We start from the raw sequence: 17,346 nt of genomic DNA on the forward strand, positions 1-17,346 counted from the left end.
CTGAACTGAGATATAAGGTCATGGATGCCTGCCTTTGTGGCACCAGGCTGCTGATTGTCTTTCTCGCCTCCTCCTCCTCTTTCCCTTATTCCTCCCCACCTCTCACTCCACCTCCCCATTCCCCCAGCCTCCTGAGTACATTAAAACTCTTTACCTATTCTATCTGTATGTTAATGCAGCGAGCCACCGCTCTCCTCCTCTCCTCTCCCTCTGCTTTACAGAAAGTGCTCTCCGTTTCTTTTCTCTTTTTTTTATCGCTGCAACTCATTCCTCCTTGAAGGTAATGCAGGAAAATAACACAACAGTGTAGACACTGAGCAAATAATGTTGTTTTATGTCTATACAAACTCACCTAGTAGCTCTGGTTTGCTCATCAGGTTTCAGCATGTGGTTTCTCTAATCACTGGTATCGCTTTTATTGACGTCATTATTTTCACTTGGATTTTATCCTATTAGACGTTCTTTAAAGGGCTGCTGTTTGATTGCACGCGAGCTCTTGATGGGTTCTGTCCCTGAAGCTCGACACAGTGTGCGACAACCACTTGCACTGGATGCTACGTGCGTGCATACTATTAATATTTCATCCTAATCAGTTCAACTTCATCACGTCACCTGACTGCTGTGCAGTGAAAGGAAAAGCTTTTTTTTTTATGGAGTTAATGCTACGGTTTGTTCCCATCATGAAATAATCGAGAGGGAGCATGCACAGTACACAGTTGTGCTAAGAGAAAATTAAAGAAAACAGGATGAGCATTAAAGAGGTGTGTTTCCCTCATGTAATAACTATAGCGTGCCCTGCAGCAGCTGGTTTTAAACCTCAATGCAAAAATGACGTCACTTTACTACCATAAAGAATCATTTTCTCTGATAAGTGTTGTATTTTCTTTCTGCAACAATGTGAAAACCTACAGAAACTCAGGCTCAGCTACAATATCATAAGACACCAGTCTGAATACATACAATTGAGGTGCTAGATAAAACATTTGTACATTTACCAATTAGTGAAATCAGAAATCTTTTTGTTATTCATCTTTTTATTGTTGCGTAAAAACACCACAAAAAACCCCACAATATTACGATGACTAAAATCCTGGCAATTTTGGTCTTGGCTGTACCATAGCTTTAAGTGAAGTTGTATATTAAATGTTCAAGATGAAATACTGAAATGAACTTTCAAAGCAGTTGATATAAATTTGATTTGGTGAGCTCACACAAAACACAAACTACAAGAACCCCACAAACAGTGAGTGAGTGAGGACATACAATAATAATCTATTAGTTAATGAACTTTCCCACCGATGGAGTGAGTGAAATATGATCGGCCGGTCGTGGCGATCAATTGAAAACCGTCCCGGTTTCGATCGGCAGCCAATCATCAGCTTGTAATCCGATACCTGAACACCGATGGAAATGTTGAGCAGCTTTACGGCACGACTCATGACGAATAAATATCTAACGGTCTGGCTGTATCACGCTCATCAATACCTCCGCTAGCGGTTCCTTCTTTTTCTTTAGCAAAGAAGCGCATGATGAGCCATCAGAGAGGAGAGTGCGTCTGTGTTTTTCTCCCCTTATACTAATGCATCTTTCATGGTGGACACCTTATCCTGTCATCATAAGCTCATGACGTTGGTCGCTCGAGGAGACTTTCCATTGGCCCGCTCCCAGGACGTCGCCTGCAGGTATTTGGTGATGACCCATCCTGTCTGAGGTTTCTTGCTTTTGGTTCTGAACAGGCCGTCTTTCTCCCCCCTCTTCTCCTCCAATGGGAGGCCTGGTTTGTGTGCAAGAGCCTATTGACGTATTTAATTAGCTTTCGGGTAAGGAAAGACAGAAAATATAATGCTTGGTGGTAATATTATTTTGCGTATCGATGTGCTTGTTTTTGCATGTTTTCATTGTGTGTTTTGAGAGAAACAGCAAATGGAAGTGATGATCCCGCAACCGTATGTTCTTTGATTGTGATTTGATGGACATTTCATCAGCCCCCCCTCCCATCATCCCCCCGTTCCCCAGCCAGCAGCCTTCACACAGCCTTTTAGCACCCTTGTCAATGCAGCCCTCCTATTCTGCTTTTGTATTCATAGGCGCACACACACACACACACACACACACACACACACACGCACAAACACGCACACATTTCGTAGCCCCCTTTCAACTCTGGAGACACCAGATGAGCCCCACGGTTTTTCACAAAGGAAATCCCTCCTGTGTCCCTAAATCTAGTTTCGACTCACAAACGGACACACACACACACACACAGACACAGACACACACACACACAGATAGGAGCTGAATAGCGTCAAGTTTTGTCCACTTAAAGCGCCAGTAAGAAAAACACATGTGGTGTTAACAAACACGCCCTGACTAGTTAATATGAATCCATTCTATAGCCGCCATAAACCGCGCCGTCATTTAATAAATCCATTTATTATCATTCCTCCATCATGTCGGACAACGTGTGTGAGGATGCGATTGTCTTTTTTTTTACGTACTGTAGTTTTAAGATGTTTGTTTCATAGAAGCAGAGTAAGGCACGCGGTGGACGGGAGGCCACGAGGCAAAACACACCGTGCTTTTTTATTTCCTGGACATCCGCGGGATGCAGCAGATGCTCTCAGAGTATTTATTCAGGATCAAGAACTTAGCAGATCGAGCCACTCATTAAGCCGTCTTTTAACCGTATTGGAGCTCGTCTTTGTTGTCCTGGCGTTCACGTCTTTACATGGTTCAGTTAAAGCAGTTTTTTTAAGATGTTGCGTTGTGCAACACCATTTCTGAGCAGAATAAACCCCACTGTTTGTACAAATACAGACTACATTATACTTTTAGTCATCTTTATGTGTTTTTTTTTGTGGGTGACGTCTTGCATGAGTTCTAGTTATCGCGTCTCAAACTTTGGAAGCGGCTTTAACGTCTGAGGAATAGGTGTTTACATCGCTGCGATGTGCGAAAAGGATTCTCACATGCATGCTTGTGTATCATCGCTTGTCTCTTCTCCAAATCACTCTCCGCCTCCCTAAACTCTCCTGTCAGCACCTTCCCTGCCAAATGTTTTCACATTTCACCCATGGGTCTTCTTCGACATGAACCCCATTCACACGTACAGGGGACTGCAGTGTGGCACTGCTGCGCAAACCGCTGGGTCACGTCATTTTAAATGAGAGCCGTATTCAAAATTACTCTTCATGGACAGTAAAAAAAAATGAATTTCGGCACAAGAAATAATCCTTTTATGTCAAGCCAACATCCTTGAATTGACCAATTTAAGGTTTCTTTTTGTTCAGGTGCAAAAAGAAAATCAACTGTTGTGCATACTGTACATGTTAAATGGTCAGTTAATCATGGAAATCATAATTCAACCATAATTAATTGGTATCTTATGAGATTCAATAACACCGAGGATGTCGGCATATGTGTGTTTTTCCTGGTCACTGCTACCTTCCTCTGTAGGTCTGGACTACACACGTCTTCTCTAAAACACACACTTCCACACTATGAATCCCGCCGCTGCGGTGGACGTTTTGCTCTTTTGCACACTTGGTTGAGGACTAAACGAGTGATGCTGCTCTTACTCCGCTTGGCTCTCTTGTTTTACAACCCTCTTTTTTTTTCCCCTACTTCTTTCCATTCCGGTGCCTAACATTTAGTTTTGTGGCTCATTGACAGGTGGCTATCTGGAGAAAGTGCTGCCTCACTGTGCAAACAGTTCTGAAAGCAGCAGATAGATTTGAAAGTAGCATTAGTTGCTTGGACCATTAAGTTTAGAGCATTGTAAAAAAAAAAAAAAAAAAGGCCCTCCATTTCCACTGCACTCTGATTGACCAAAGTGCACAGACACACACACACACACACACACACACACACACACACACACACACACACACACGCGCGCCGTTCAAACCAACCAATGCCAGCCAGTTTCCGGGGGGAGCGAGTGATTAGCATGCAAATCTGTAAAGACCTAGTTATTCTCTCTACCTCTTCACCCTTCTCCCTGTCTATCTCACTCACACACACACACACACACACACACACACGCACACACACACAGAGACAAACACTGTTCTTCCAACACTATTCTAATGAGGTGATGACCAGCCTCTTGTTATAATTGCCTCAAACTCCTTTTAATTTCTTTTGAGCGTATTAATCATACGTAGAGTTATTTAAAATCGCATAAATTAATCTTAGATTAAACAGACCCTTCAAAGGCTTCAAACAATTAAACAGTTAGGTAGAATTTCCCCTGGGTTTAGGCCATTTCTATTTGAGCGGAGCAGTTGCAGGTGATTATCTCAGTTTGATGGCCAGACGGTGATTAATGTAACTTTGAAATGAGTCCCTCCCTCCGTCTCACCTCCGTCCACGCGCCGCGGCAGCAGACCACTCTGCATGTATAACTCTTTACTCACATGTTCCGTCTGCATTTAAGTCGCAGGTATTTTTAATTATCAGGTGGTCGTGTGCACGCACCTGTTGTGTCTGCACCAAAGACTCTTGAGCTCATCACTGATGTAACTGTACGTCTGCGGTCTCGTCGCATTCTTCTCAACCTGGGCGTCTTTTTTTGTTGGGTGGACGGGGCGCAAGAAAAACCTGAGAGGTCGTGGGAATGAAAAACAAATCTGAGTAAAAGGAGAAGCATTTCCTCTGCGATACATTATGTTCATCTCCTTGGGCTTTATCTAAATCTAATCTAAAACTCTTGATGATAAACCATAAGAAGGAGGAGCATCACGGCTGGATTGGGCTGCTCACAGACAAGCGACCTGAGACTAAAGAAGAACACATTGCTTGACAATAAACGGCCACTGAGCCAAAAAGATATCATGAGCTTGGTTACTGTGTTCTTCCAGATGTGTGCTCAGAATACACATGTTGCCACCTGCTCCTGTAAAGATCAGCGGTCTGAAATGTCCAGTCAAAGTCAGAAGTACTTGATATTTGCAGCAGATGAGATTTTGCCGGCTGCGCCACTCTGGACCACTACAGCAGTGTTTATGGTACATAAAGTCTGAGTGAGCCCGCTACCTCATTAATGCAGGGAGTTTTATCTGTTGCTATTTTTAATTTAAGTTGTAACTAAATGAGGACAATTAAGTTTAACTCTGCAAAAACAACGGCTTCGCAAAGTCCATTTAATAGCTGTTCCAGGGCTTTCCGTTGTATCACATGAATGAATGCAGTTGGAGATGTGAGAGGCTTAGATTTCCATATTTCTGAGCTCTGTATGAAAATGGTTCAACTTTTCGTCCACGTTAGCTAAAAAAGTTTGGAACACAAGGTCCATTTAGTGACTCTCCATCCCACAATACACCATGCAAAAAGTTTACTTTTGGAGGCTTTTTTCTGCTTCTCTCTCTTTCTCTGTTTAATTCCTTTTAAAACACAATTTACAGGCCCTACTTTCAGTTAGGTATCCATGCTTATATGTGTGTCGGTGGAAGGATACATTGAGTGAGAGAAAGATCAGGCCTGAACCGTGGATTCAGACAAAACAGTTCTCATTGCATGTTTTTGCATGAGTTAATGTTGTTTCTACAGCGACTTAGCACACTCACTGTAGTGTGTAAGTGTGTGTGAGAGCCACGCCCCTTCATCCGGGTCCGATTCCAGCAGTTGTCTCTGTGCTGTCAGGGTTAATTTCTGGAGCAGAGGTGAAGAGCTGTTTTTTTTTTGGAAACATCACTCAGGACTTCCTTCTTTATTTCCGTATTACGCCCTCTCTACAGAGGCAAAGAAGAATGATGGATGAGATGGGTATTCAGCACATAGGGGCACCCAGGAGCGTCCACTCCACCCGTCTCATACTGACACACACACATACACACACACACACACAAGCTCGCACTGATATGAGAGTAATTAACCTCAGACTGTGTTAACCCCAGCTGCCCATTAGAAGGACAACAGGATTGATGGGGCTCCCCCCCAGTCCTTCACAATCCTTACAGTTTTTGCAGGATTAGAGCAGGCGGGAATGTGTTCACACGTTCCTTTAAAATATATAAAACTACCCCAGACGCAACCGTGTGGGGATTGAATCATCGCCGTCAAAAGTAACGGTCGTGAGAAACGAGAAGTGAAAGAAAGTAGATCTCTGAAAGGGTTTTTTTTTTTTTTTTTTTTTCCCGATGGCACGATAACTCACAAATGTATTCACCCTTCATGTGACTTTATTTTGATGTTCGGTGCACGTTCTTCAGTTCAGCATATTTCCCAGTGTGACCGCAAATAGACGCGAAAGGATCCCAGGAGGACGAAAGTGGACCGTCACTCCCAGCGTGTCCTACTTTGTTGCTAATCTTACATTGTGTGCACTAGTTTGCGTGTTGCCGGCGGGCATTTTAACGTCGACAAAACAACACTGTGTTCACTTTGAAATCACTTCCTGCGCCACACGGACCACGTCATCGACCGGCTGGTGAACGACCTGGAGTTTGTCGTCCCTCGAAAGAGAGAGATTATCCTCGAGGAGGTGGCGGCCAAAAACCAAACATCTCCAGATGTTTGATAATTGGTCACCGCCAAGAAATTTGAGAATCGGGTCAAATTCCTGGGGTTGTGCGTTTTGGGGGCGAGGTCGCAACGTCTAATTATTAGATGGAATTCTTGAATGTCCGTTTCGGCTGTCTTGCAGCTCGAGCGGTTACTCGGTACAATGGCCGCCGCCGTGGCTCCTCATTTCTCAGAAAAGCGGAGTTAAAAAAAAAAGAGCTCCACGCTGTCGTCAGCGCGTGATCCGTACAGAGAGGCGGATTCAAACGCGTCGTGGTCGAGCTAACAACGGCGTACAGGATTAGTAAATAACGTGCGCAGTGTCTGGCCGGCTTACGGGGGAGCTGAACTCCTATCAGCAGTGACAGTCTCTTGTGGTCGAGGACAGATATCGTGGAAATCAGTGTTGACAAGTTCATTTAAACCGGGCCCGGCCGCGGCGGCGTTGATCTAATTGGACATCGAGACACCACAAATAAAAATCATGCTCAGCCCCCAGTTGAAGTGTCTCATTTACAACCTCCTCGCCTCTCACCTCTGACCCCTGTGTGACCTCTGTGACCTCTGGCTCCGGTCCGGGGAGTCCGTAGCCCCCCCCCCCCCCCCCCCCCCGGCCTCCCTCTCACCTCCCTCAGATGAGGCCGGTGATTGGGACCGTCGTCACTGAGATATCACATGTGACATCTGGGCTGCAGCAGTAACAAGTGAACACTGCCAGCGCTGAACAAACTTGATGAGCTTCCAGTCGGGCGAGGCTGAACACACGTTTGTTGGTTTTCCAGCGCTAATTTATTGGCACTGTTGACGGAGTGATTGTGATTAAGACTGTATAAAAGAATGAATATCCTCAAGTATCCTTTTTTTTTTTTAAATAGTCGACAAAGATGGTTTGTGTTACTGCCTTTTTTTTTTATTACAACGCTTATTTTACCCCCGTTATGACTCATGTAGATCGTTAAACTGCAAAGATATTTCTTTAAAATGCCCTGACAAGCCATCACTTAAGCGTTAAGCATTTAAAAGCAAATCTGTTGGACATGAATATTTAAGAGGGTTTAATGATGTACCTGTTTAGTTTATTTGTTTTTCATTATTATTTCTTGATTCGTGCTTTCGAATAATTATACAAGTAGAACTAAACCAAACGCTTCACATAAAGGGTGTCATAATGTTTGTGGCTCCAATCTGTTTGATAATAAAACATTATATTGCAGAATAGATATAAACTTTCTTTGATGGCTGTTAGAACATATTTTTTTTCCGTTTTATGAGAAAGCTCATTACTTATGTTTTTACGGCCACGTCAGTCCGTTTTCTCCTGAAGGTCAAACATAAGGAGGAAGATTAGTGATTAGCATCAAATATCAAAATGTGTATTGAAATTGTGAAATTTTATTGGAAGTTTTTCAAAATAACTTGATATATACACAATGTGCGAGTGAATCCAAACACTTGAATGAAGGTAAAAGGTCTTATTTAGTTGAGCATTTAAAGGGATAGTTCACCTCTTAAGTAGTTTTTAAAGTACTTTGGGATAGTTTGGGATCGCAGCAGCAAAACTTATTTCATCCACCTCGAAGAAAAGCCCGCTTAAAAAAACAGCAGCGTCCCTTTAAGTGCCCGCTATATTTAGAAGAGTTTCAGCGCTTTATCTTGCAGTCCGATGCCGACGGGGAACTGGCACCGTTCTCTTTGCTCTCCTCAGACTCCTTTTGACTAAAACAATCATTTTACCTCGCAGAACACAAGAGTTGCTGAATTTGAAGGGCACAGATGGAAGTGACGGCTCCGGCTCTCCTTCTCAGAAAGAGTTGTCTAGCGGCGAGTTGAAGCGCTGAAAATATTCTACATGCAGCCCACATTTAAATAGATATCGACTCTTTTTTTCTTCTTCTTTTTTCGGTGGCTAAATTCCATTTAGCCGCTGCCCTCCCGTCTGCAGAGCATTGCTTTGTTCCCGTTGTGACATTCCTGTCTGGGGACGAGCCGGCCGTTGAGAATACGCCGACTATTGAGAAATACCTCATTCGACCCCACTTCAAAACATCCAAACTGTGCCTTTTTAGACAAAGTAAAAATTAAAAAAAAAGGTCAAAGGAAATATGGTTTGGGGAATTTCAGTCTGGCAAAATTAATTGCAGTCACTGTCAACTAAAAAAGTCGACCACATGTCATGCCATTGCATTCAATTTGAAAATGTGTCATACAAGTGTGTCTTTAATGTTTAGTTCAGCTCATTGTCAGTAAAAAGCCAATCCCAGTTTTGGATTGGCTAAAACCACAAATACACATATTTTCTTTTGACGTTTTGCGTGTAGTCTATTTAAAACACATTTTCACCAAACGTCCTCCGCTACCTGTTTCTCTAAATGGAGAGCTTGACCTGCCCTGTCCTCTTTATTCCTCAGGACCATTCCTTCATCACGCAGTTTAACGACGGCAACGCCGAGGTGGTGTCCATGTGGGTCTGCCGCTGTCTGGAGGAGAGGCGAGCTCAGGGACACGTCTGACGTCCCGCCGCCGCCGCCGCCGCCGTCCGGCCAACGACGAACCAGGACGCTCCGCCCTGAACCCTTGAACACTTATCGAAGGCTTCGGGGTCACGTACGTCCATATGCACTGTACAAATGACTCCATGTACATGGACAAAAAATCACTCGATGTTACAAGCTTTATGTGAGTATTTTTTATAATTTAACAGCACTCCTTTGCCGGGACAACAAGGAGCTCACATCCTTTGAACTTTGCAATTAATCTCTGCATCACAAGAACAAAAGAACAAGTGCAGAGGGGTCTGCGCTTTCTTTTTTTTTTCCAATGCGGGTCTCCATCTGCAGCTTCGGCCTCGCGTCTTTGTCGGGAATGTGTAGACATGCAGGTCCGGTGAGCGGAGATGAATGATCCTGATTCCAAAAGGAGACGAGAAGCAACGTAAAAGCGTACGACCGCGATACGCTGGGGGACGGTCTCTCAAATAACCGTCTCGTGCTTCACTGTTGACAGCCCTCGAGTGAATGCTAAGGCCTGTGAGTAGCTGCCCATGTGTGTGCCCGTTTTTACAGTGAAGTAGTCTATTACCTCAGCAGACTTAGGTTGAAACAGCATTACTTCCCTCCCCCACAATAACTGCCATTTTTTTTTATTCCCCGACTGAAACATTTGTTCCTTAATGTTGTGAAGTCGGGACATCAAGTGGATCCAAAGCTCCGCCTCTCTCCTGCAGGAGTGTTTGAGTGAACAAGAGCCGTGATGACTTTGAAGCAGCGTTACAGAGTGCGATGAAATATCGACATGCATCTTTTCTTGCGACGCGTGTTTACCGGCCAACCGATGATATGTTCTCACTCATCGGGAGGAGCCAGGGTTTCTCTCCGTTTAAACCCGCCTTTAACGCTTCTCTTCGTTTACTCACGTTAGCACAGACACGCCTGACGTTGAATGAACAGTCGGAGAGGAGATTGTGCTGAAGCAGTTCTCCATTTTCATTCAGGGGCTATCAGGCTATTCATTAAGAAATGATGGACAAGAAGAGAAACTTAACAAACTATATCACTAATAAACCTACTCGTTTTATATTCCAAGATATTGCTTTATCCACTTACTAGTAAATCCTTAAGCACGATGTGTCACGCGCTCCAGAAAACATGCTATTTTATCTGATCTGCCAAATGAGATCAGCTGATAAAGGCGCTGCACTTAACACCAAAGACCACTGACAACCCACATGGTGAGTTGTGTGTATTTCTACACAAACATAATGGGTTAAAATGACTAAAATATTTAGACACAGTCTCGGTGTGCGGCTGCTGAAATGTGTTAAGCTCAAGTGCAATTAAAGGCCATTTCTTCTTCCACAAAGGCACAGTGAACGCTGCTCACAGAAATGTGTGTGTGTGTGTGTGTGTGTGTGTGTGTGTGTGTGTCGCTTGAAACGAATGTAACTGCAACAGAAACGACTCACAGCAGCGGTTCCTTCCTTCCTTCCTTCCTTCCTTCCTTGCTGTTCGCTCTGCTCGTGTCCTATGCAGAGAGGAGGGGACACGTGGATGGTTGGTTTCAATCGCTGGCCTTTGGGCCGTGAATCATCCGAAAAGTGAGAAGACATTTGTTGATTGGAGGACAATCAAACATCCATCGTGTCGCTCAACATGTGGGAACTCTTCACGATTTCTGCCAGTTTTATATCGTTGTTGTTGTTTTTTTAAATATTTTTTATTGTCAAGCATCTTATTCGCTGTTCATTTAGCATGTTGCTACCTGAGGAACATTTACTTTCCTGTAGGACTGACCCGACGTGAGTGTTGGTTCATCCCAAGCTGTGACGCAGCTACATATTTGATATTGGGCAAAACGTTCAAATCTCAGTTTAATCAGCTTCAATTTTAAATAATGACAAAGTGATTAAGTCTTGGATACCATGAGAGCAACCTTAAACCCATCGGCTATCAGCTTGGCAGTATGTCTGACTTCCTTTTTCATCCTTTTTCATGCATCATCTTCATATTAAGTTGGCCTTAAATGTAACTGAAGCTATAAATACTCAGCAGCTTGGTATCGGGGCCATGCTGCAAATGTTAAATGTCTTCTTGCAACTCAAATAAAACCAAAAAGTTTCTTTCTTTCTTTTTTTTTTTCCTGAACAGATGTGCTGTTTCTCAACAGCTCGGCAGTCTCTAATGGTTTGGAAATGTACTCATTAATATGCCTGTGTTTTTAAATATGAATCTGCAGTATCAGTGAAAATATTTATTATTTTTTTACTTTCTGATTGACCTGTTATTTCTCCTGTTTTTGACAAAACCACAAAACATTAAGTCAGTGATATTATTGCTGTGATATTATTGCTGTGATATTACTGGCTTATTGTAGCCTTTTCTGTAATTATCTGTGTTGCACATATTCAACCGAAATGCACAAACACAATAAAAACTATTTAAACATAATCATTTTTGTAAGTTTGACATTTTTTTCCATTTACTCAAGCTTGTTTCTCTATGTTGATTATTTAGTTTTGACACAAAACAATGAAGTTATGTTTTTTCAGTCACCTTTTTTTGTATTTCTGTTTTTGTGTTCACTTGGATAACCTTCAGGCTTCTTCTCTTCTAATCACCTATTTTCACTTTAGTATATGTAAAGACACTAAATGTGGTTCATTTTTGAATGTTGTGCTGCTGGATCACAATTGTTCCGCGATAACAAAACCAAACTGCAGCCTTGAAAGAAAGTCATAACTTTTTGATTTTAACTGTGAAGTCAAACATTTAAGAGCTTCATGACAGCAGAGTTTATTGCAGCACTGTTGTGTTCAACTATTGGGTTTTGTCTCGGTGTACCTAATAAAGTGTCACCTGAGTGTAAAGTACATACAGCCAGCTTCATGGTGTTTTTTTTATTAAAATGACGACCAGTCTTGAGCCGCCTTTCGGCCCCAACTCTTCACACGACGGTGAAAAGATGGCCGCTTCATTAATAGTTTGACATTTGCGTGCATCTTGGCGTAGAATGACCCAAACCTGCGAGCACCTGGCTGTCCGAAGGTCAATTACAATTTGCATTTCATAATTACTCGTAGTCAACCTTTTAATTAACATCCGCCTGTTTCTTGGTTATTAATGTGTGCCACTTCGACTTCATGGGTTTTTAAAACAGACGCTATGCTGGTGTCAGGTTTTACAAGGTCTAGTAAAAGTTGTCGTGTATTCTGCAGACGTTGAATACGTTTTTCTGGCTTCCAGGTTTGCCATCTTCACATTTCAGGTCCAGGCCATCAGCTGACCTCTTCACTCTGAAGGTAAATGGTTTTTTTTTTACAGAGGGCCATCAAGGTCTCGAGTTTAATTACTTAATTTAGTTTCAAATAATGTATTTCATCAACAATCTGATCCTAAGAAAACATGCAATAACAAGCATTTATTTCCCGGCTTGAATAATCAAATCTTATCTTGAAGCGTGTCCGCTCTGGGCTTCCATACAGACTCGTGGCCTTCACAGCTTCATTGTGTTACTTACCGTTCCTCGTTCTCCCGCCGGAGACCTTGCACGATGTCATTTATACCCGTTTCTGTCTGAATGCAGCCAAACATGTATTGACAAGCAGCCGGATTTATTAATTATGCAGCCGTGTGCAACCCACAGGACCCTGACACACCAGTGAGCGGCACGTAGCCCATTGACGCCGTGTCGTATCCATGTATTATCAACGTTAAAAAAGGGGCCTAAGAAAGCAGGACAACTGGTGTTTCAAAGCTCGCCTATACTTTTGTAATAAATGATTTTGCAGGAATTAATTGCCCACTATATTTGATCTTTAAATGAAAGCCGGGTTAAGAATATAATGATGTTGTGATTGAGGTTACCTGCACTGACCCAGTCGGATGCTTTACCTGCCATTTGACCCCTTTCGCACTGCAATGTAAGTCCCCAATTATTCTTCGAGGGACACCAAGGGCAGTAATAACTGTGAGCCAGAAATCTGCTCGTCCTTGTATTTCTGTGGATCCTTTTTTTTAAGTTTAGTTTTGTTCAGGACAATAATCTCCAGTGGGAATGCGAGCCGCTTCTATAGTGTGTGAACTTACTGCCACCGACATCCCAGAAAAGTGTTTCAACGTTTGAGAAAGTTTATTAAAGGTTGGAAAGTGCAGGGTCGGCTCTATCGTGCACAGTACAGCATCTGTCGAAACCCTGCGCTGAGACTCCAGCCAGGCAGCAAATCATTTTGCTTTTGTCACATTTACTGTTGTATCCTTTTAAAAAAAGAAAAAAAAACCTTGGACACCTGCTGCCGGATCAATAAGAGCGTTGTCCTAGAGTATTGACCTAAAGGCTGCTGCATGCCGCTAATGAGCGGCTCTTTACAATTCCTACCGCATTGTAAAGCTGCTTATGATGGTCTATTGACGATGAGACATGTTTGAATCAGTCTTAAACGGCGTAGACGCTGGCCAGATGACTTTGTCTGTCACCAATATTCTTTCCAAGCACCGTTAACAAGTTTTCTTTTCAACAAACCTGTTCCTTTTTGCACTTTCATGAGCAAAACCACAGCTCCTATTTGCTGTTTTTATCAGTGGCAGAGTTTGTGAAAAGGTACAATCACTTCTTTAGCAACAGAAAACTCTGAAATAGCTTCATTGTTTCACAGAGGACTGAATACTATTGATTCAAATGAGGACGACAACGCTTTTGGTAATCTAAACTAACGCTAACATTAGCATGCTAGCACGCTGGCAGTGACTAAGCCCATTCACATGTCTAGCAGGCTGAGACGTCTCACACATTACTTCACTGGAGCTAACGTCGCTACAAGCCGTCTTGTTGCGAAACAAAAGTCTGTTTTCATCTACATGTTGGAGCACTTTTCTGTCAGCAGATCATTTTTTATTTAAGAAGTGAACTTCCTCACAGCTCTGATCCCAAAACAGTGAGTGTCCCACCTGGTAAATGATGGAGTTTAAGAAGCGCTGGTCGGCCTTTTGCTCCAACAGTTTGGTTTCTCAACAACTGTTGGATGGACGTCGGTGACATTTTGTTCAGACGTTCATGGTCCTCAGCGGATGAACCGTAAAAAAGGTCGGCCACTTCTTCAGTTCAGCGAGGAAACGGTGTCGCAAAGGGCCGTGTCTACATGGTGCCTCGCCATTCGCTGTCGGTTAATTAAGGTTTGGCGCGAGCGCTAATGGTTACGATTAGCATCGGACGCCGGACAGCGAGTCTCACAAGAGTTTTTGCAAGTATTCCCAATGTGTGGGTTATTACCTAGACACGACCGTCACAAAGAGATAACCTTGTACCAAACAGACGATGCTATCTCAGACCGCTAAAGCTTCTTGTTATCATCAGCTAAACTTTGGCCACAGAACAAGGACTAGAGACTTTGACGGCCATCTTTTACACTGGAGTAGCATTGGGAGGGCGATATCTTCCTCTGCAGTGCACTGGAGGAAGAATAACATACTGTTTTAAGGTATACTGGGGGAGAAAATATAACCAACATGAGTTGTTTTTTTCAGATTCAGCATCTTTTTTTCTGGCCACACAAAAGGAATAATTTTTTTTTTTTGTTGTTTTGGATTTTTTTTTTCCTACCTTATCAAAGAGTCAAGTTGAGAGATTCACTATATTTGCAGAGCACAATTCACACATTAGTTGCTGCAGGAGGAGGTTTCCAGTATAAAATCCTTGACATCCATTGAGTAAGTCTTTCATCTTAAAGCTATTACGTCATAAAGCTAACATGATTACTTTGCCGATCAGATGGATTGAACTCGCCTGCACATTGAGCATGATCAGTCCACACTGTGACAGCTCCTGCCCGCCACAAATGATTTCTGTTGCATGTAAATTGTGGCGTCAGGTGATCTATGGCGGTGCTCCACGTGACCTATAGTGATAATATGTCTGGAATGAAAACGTGGCTGCTCCATGATCTCATCTGGCGGGCCTCTCTGCTGGATATTGACCGCGCTTTGTTTGGAGATGCGTCTTCATTTCTGCCGGTGCGGGACCTTCATATTCCCAAATTCCCACCGAGCCGCGTCTCTCGCTTTGTATCGGCCGATGACCTTTTTTTCTTTTCTTTTTTTTTTTTTTTTTTTGGTTTTCCTCCCTCGGCAGTCTGACTTGATTAGCACATCAGGCGGGACAATGAGTGGCCGGCCTGTACACAGCCATTACCCAGATCCCTTTATCAATGTCCTGTAATTAAAATGTCACCCTTTAATTTTCGAGCCATCGCTTTCCTCTCGGCGGAATCCCTCCTCCAATAAAAAGTGTAATCGAAATGCTCTTTTCACTGGAAACAAAAAGGGATACGGAGAAAGCGTTTAGCAGCGAGGGATCAATAGGCCCTTTAGTCCAAGAGGAGGATTGATTGGTCTCTAAAATGGGATTTATAGGGGTCATGGTTTTATAGGGTGCTGATACAACTGTTAATTATAAAACATTTGGCCTCAATTGCTGCTGTTATTAAACCTGTCCTGATTGAGGCGGTGCTGATTTATCTTTTTACATCATTTGACAAAAATGCAAGTGTTTGTGAAAAGTAACGTTTCAACACGATGAAACACGCGCTGATGGGAGAAAAAAATATGGTCACGCTTCAGCTGCGATCACGCGCTGGTGTTTGGATCATAAATCAGTGATCGGTGGCATTAAAACACACAGTGCTGTTGGTTGTTTTACACTTAAAGGTGTTTTTATTACACGGATACAGTTTTTTTTTTGTATCCTGTAATGGACTTTTATATTCTGGACAAAAGCCTATAACACCTGATTTCCTATTGGCTGCGTGTTTGCGTGGGACAACCACGCAAAAAGTGATGCGCCAGCCGGTTAAATAAGAGGTTTGAACTTGATCTCAAGCTGCTGAGAAAGATGTTCAATCAATAAATAAATCAACATAAGGGAGCGCAGTTATGATGCATCGTGTTCGCCACGTGAGCGCGTGTGTTGTCTGTCATAGTGGAGAGACTAAATGTGCGAGTGTGTGAAATGTGACGCAAGAAAGTTCCCATTGTACATCACCTTTCAGACTTGGAGGCAACTCAAAGTCCTTTGGCCAGCGAAGATATGCACGAGAAGACATACAACACTGAAAAAGTGGAAAATGTATTATTTAAACCGAAAATATCATTGAGCAATATATCCCAAAAATAAAAACGTTTCATTAACCAGGGGAAGAAGAGCTTCTCTCCTGTGGTTCAAATGTGTTGTCATATTTTTACATTTAAGCACAGTCTCCACTCTTCCTGTCAAAAAATGATGAAAGCTCCACTTTCTCAATAAGAAATCAAACGTTATTTCCAACAACAATAAGATACCCAAAAATAAAAAAATAAATAAAAGAAACGGAGGCATCCAGTGTCGCGTTAAATAATCCATCAGGTCTGGGTTCACCTGGTGAGCTGGGACTCTTAATGACTTCAACCTGAAGGGCATTAATGTTTCAGGTTAAAGGTTTGTTTAAACAATTGAGCGCATATCAATGAGGCCCGGGTAATTTGTATCCAACAGTAATAATAAAGAGCTCGCCTAAAATTACCGCTGAAATGTCTAATTAAAAACTCCTCGCTGCTGATGCAGCCACGTCAGCTCACGTTTCCCCCGGAATGAGCAGCGACAATGACTGCATTCAAGTCGGCGGTCTAAATAATTAAAAAGAGAGGAATAATTACAGTATAAAATTGTAATTATTGGCGGGGGCTGCAGGGGAAGCCTCTTGATGGTGAAAGAGGAGAGGATGCGCTGAGGATCGGGTTCAGCATCAATATTGCAGGGAGGTAAAACTGGCGAGCTCAGGCTGCACGGGCTGATGATGCTGCATGCGAACTTCATACGCTGGCTGTGGACACACACACACACACACACACACACACACACACACACACACACACACACACACACACACACACACACAGACTGTCTTTATCTGCTGTTGTGTCACTGCATTCATGATGAACCGTCTAAAAACGTCCTCATTGGCCACGTGTTCGGTTTCTCTTTCTGCCTTCTTTGACGTTCATATGTATTTACGTAACTTACGTGCCATTTGCAGCTTCACCCTATGTTTTTTCTACAGATTATGCACAGTCTAAATGCATCCCTGCATCAGTTTGAAGGCACGGCTGGTCTGAAACTTTCCAGGGAAACTATACTCATTGCCCCCATTATTCCTTACATCAAATACATATTATTTCAACAACAAAAACAACAACAAAAATCCACATTTGTATTGGCAAGGAATTCCATGAAACACCTAAACCAGCGACTTCCTGGTCTTTGGCACTTAGCCCTGAAACTCATCAGTTCTTATGCAGCTTTTTTAAAATATATATATTA

At 42.8% G+C, this 17,346-nt stretch overlaps 1 protein-coding gene across 1 annotated transcript in view; it reads left to right on the forward strand.

Annotated features, from left to right (window-relative positions):
• Nucleotides 1-9,376, forward strand: part of map2k5 (mitogen-activated protein kinase kinase 5) — a 47,852-nt gene extending 38,476 nt beyond the window's left edge. Inside the window, exon 22 of the mRNA XM_068571062.1 lies at nucleotides 8,913-9,376. Coding sequence (XP_068427163.1) covers nucleotides 8,913-9,014 — 102 coding nt within the window. The 3' untranslated portion in view covers nucleotides 9,015-9,376. The remainder of the gene's footprint in view (nucleotides 1-8,912) is intronic.
• Nucleotides 9,377-17,346: the final 7,970 nt, after the last annotated feature.

Source organism: Clinocottus analis, unplaced genomic scaffold (assembly GCF_023055335.1).
Source record: "Clinocottus analis isolate CAN_PGR_092001 unplaced genomic scaffold, fCliAna1.0.p SCAF_1, whole genome shotgun sequence".
Classification (NCBI taxonomy): domain Eukaryota; kingdom Metazoa; phylum Chordata; class Actinopteri; order Perciformes; family Cottidae; genus Clinocottus; species Clinocottus analis.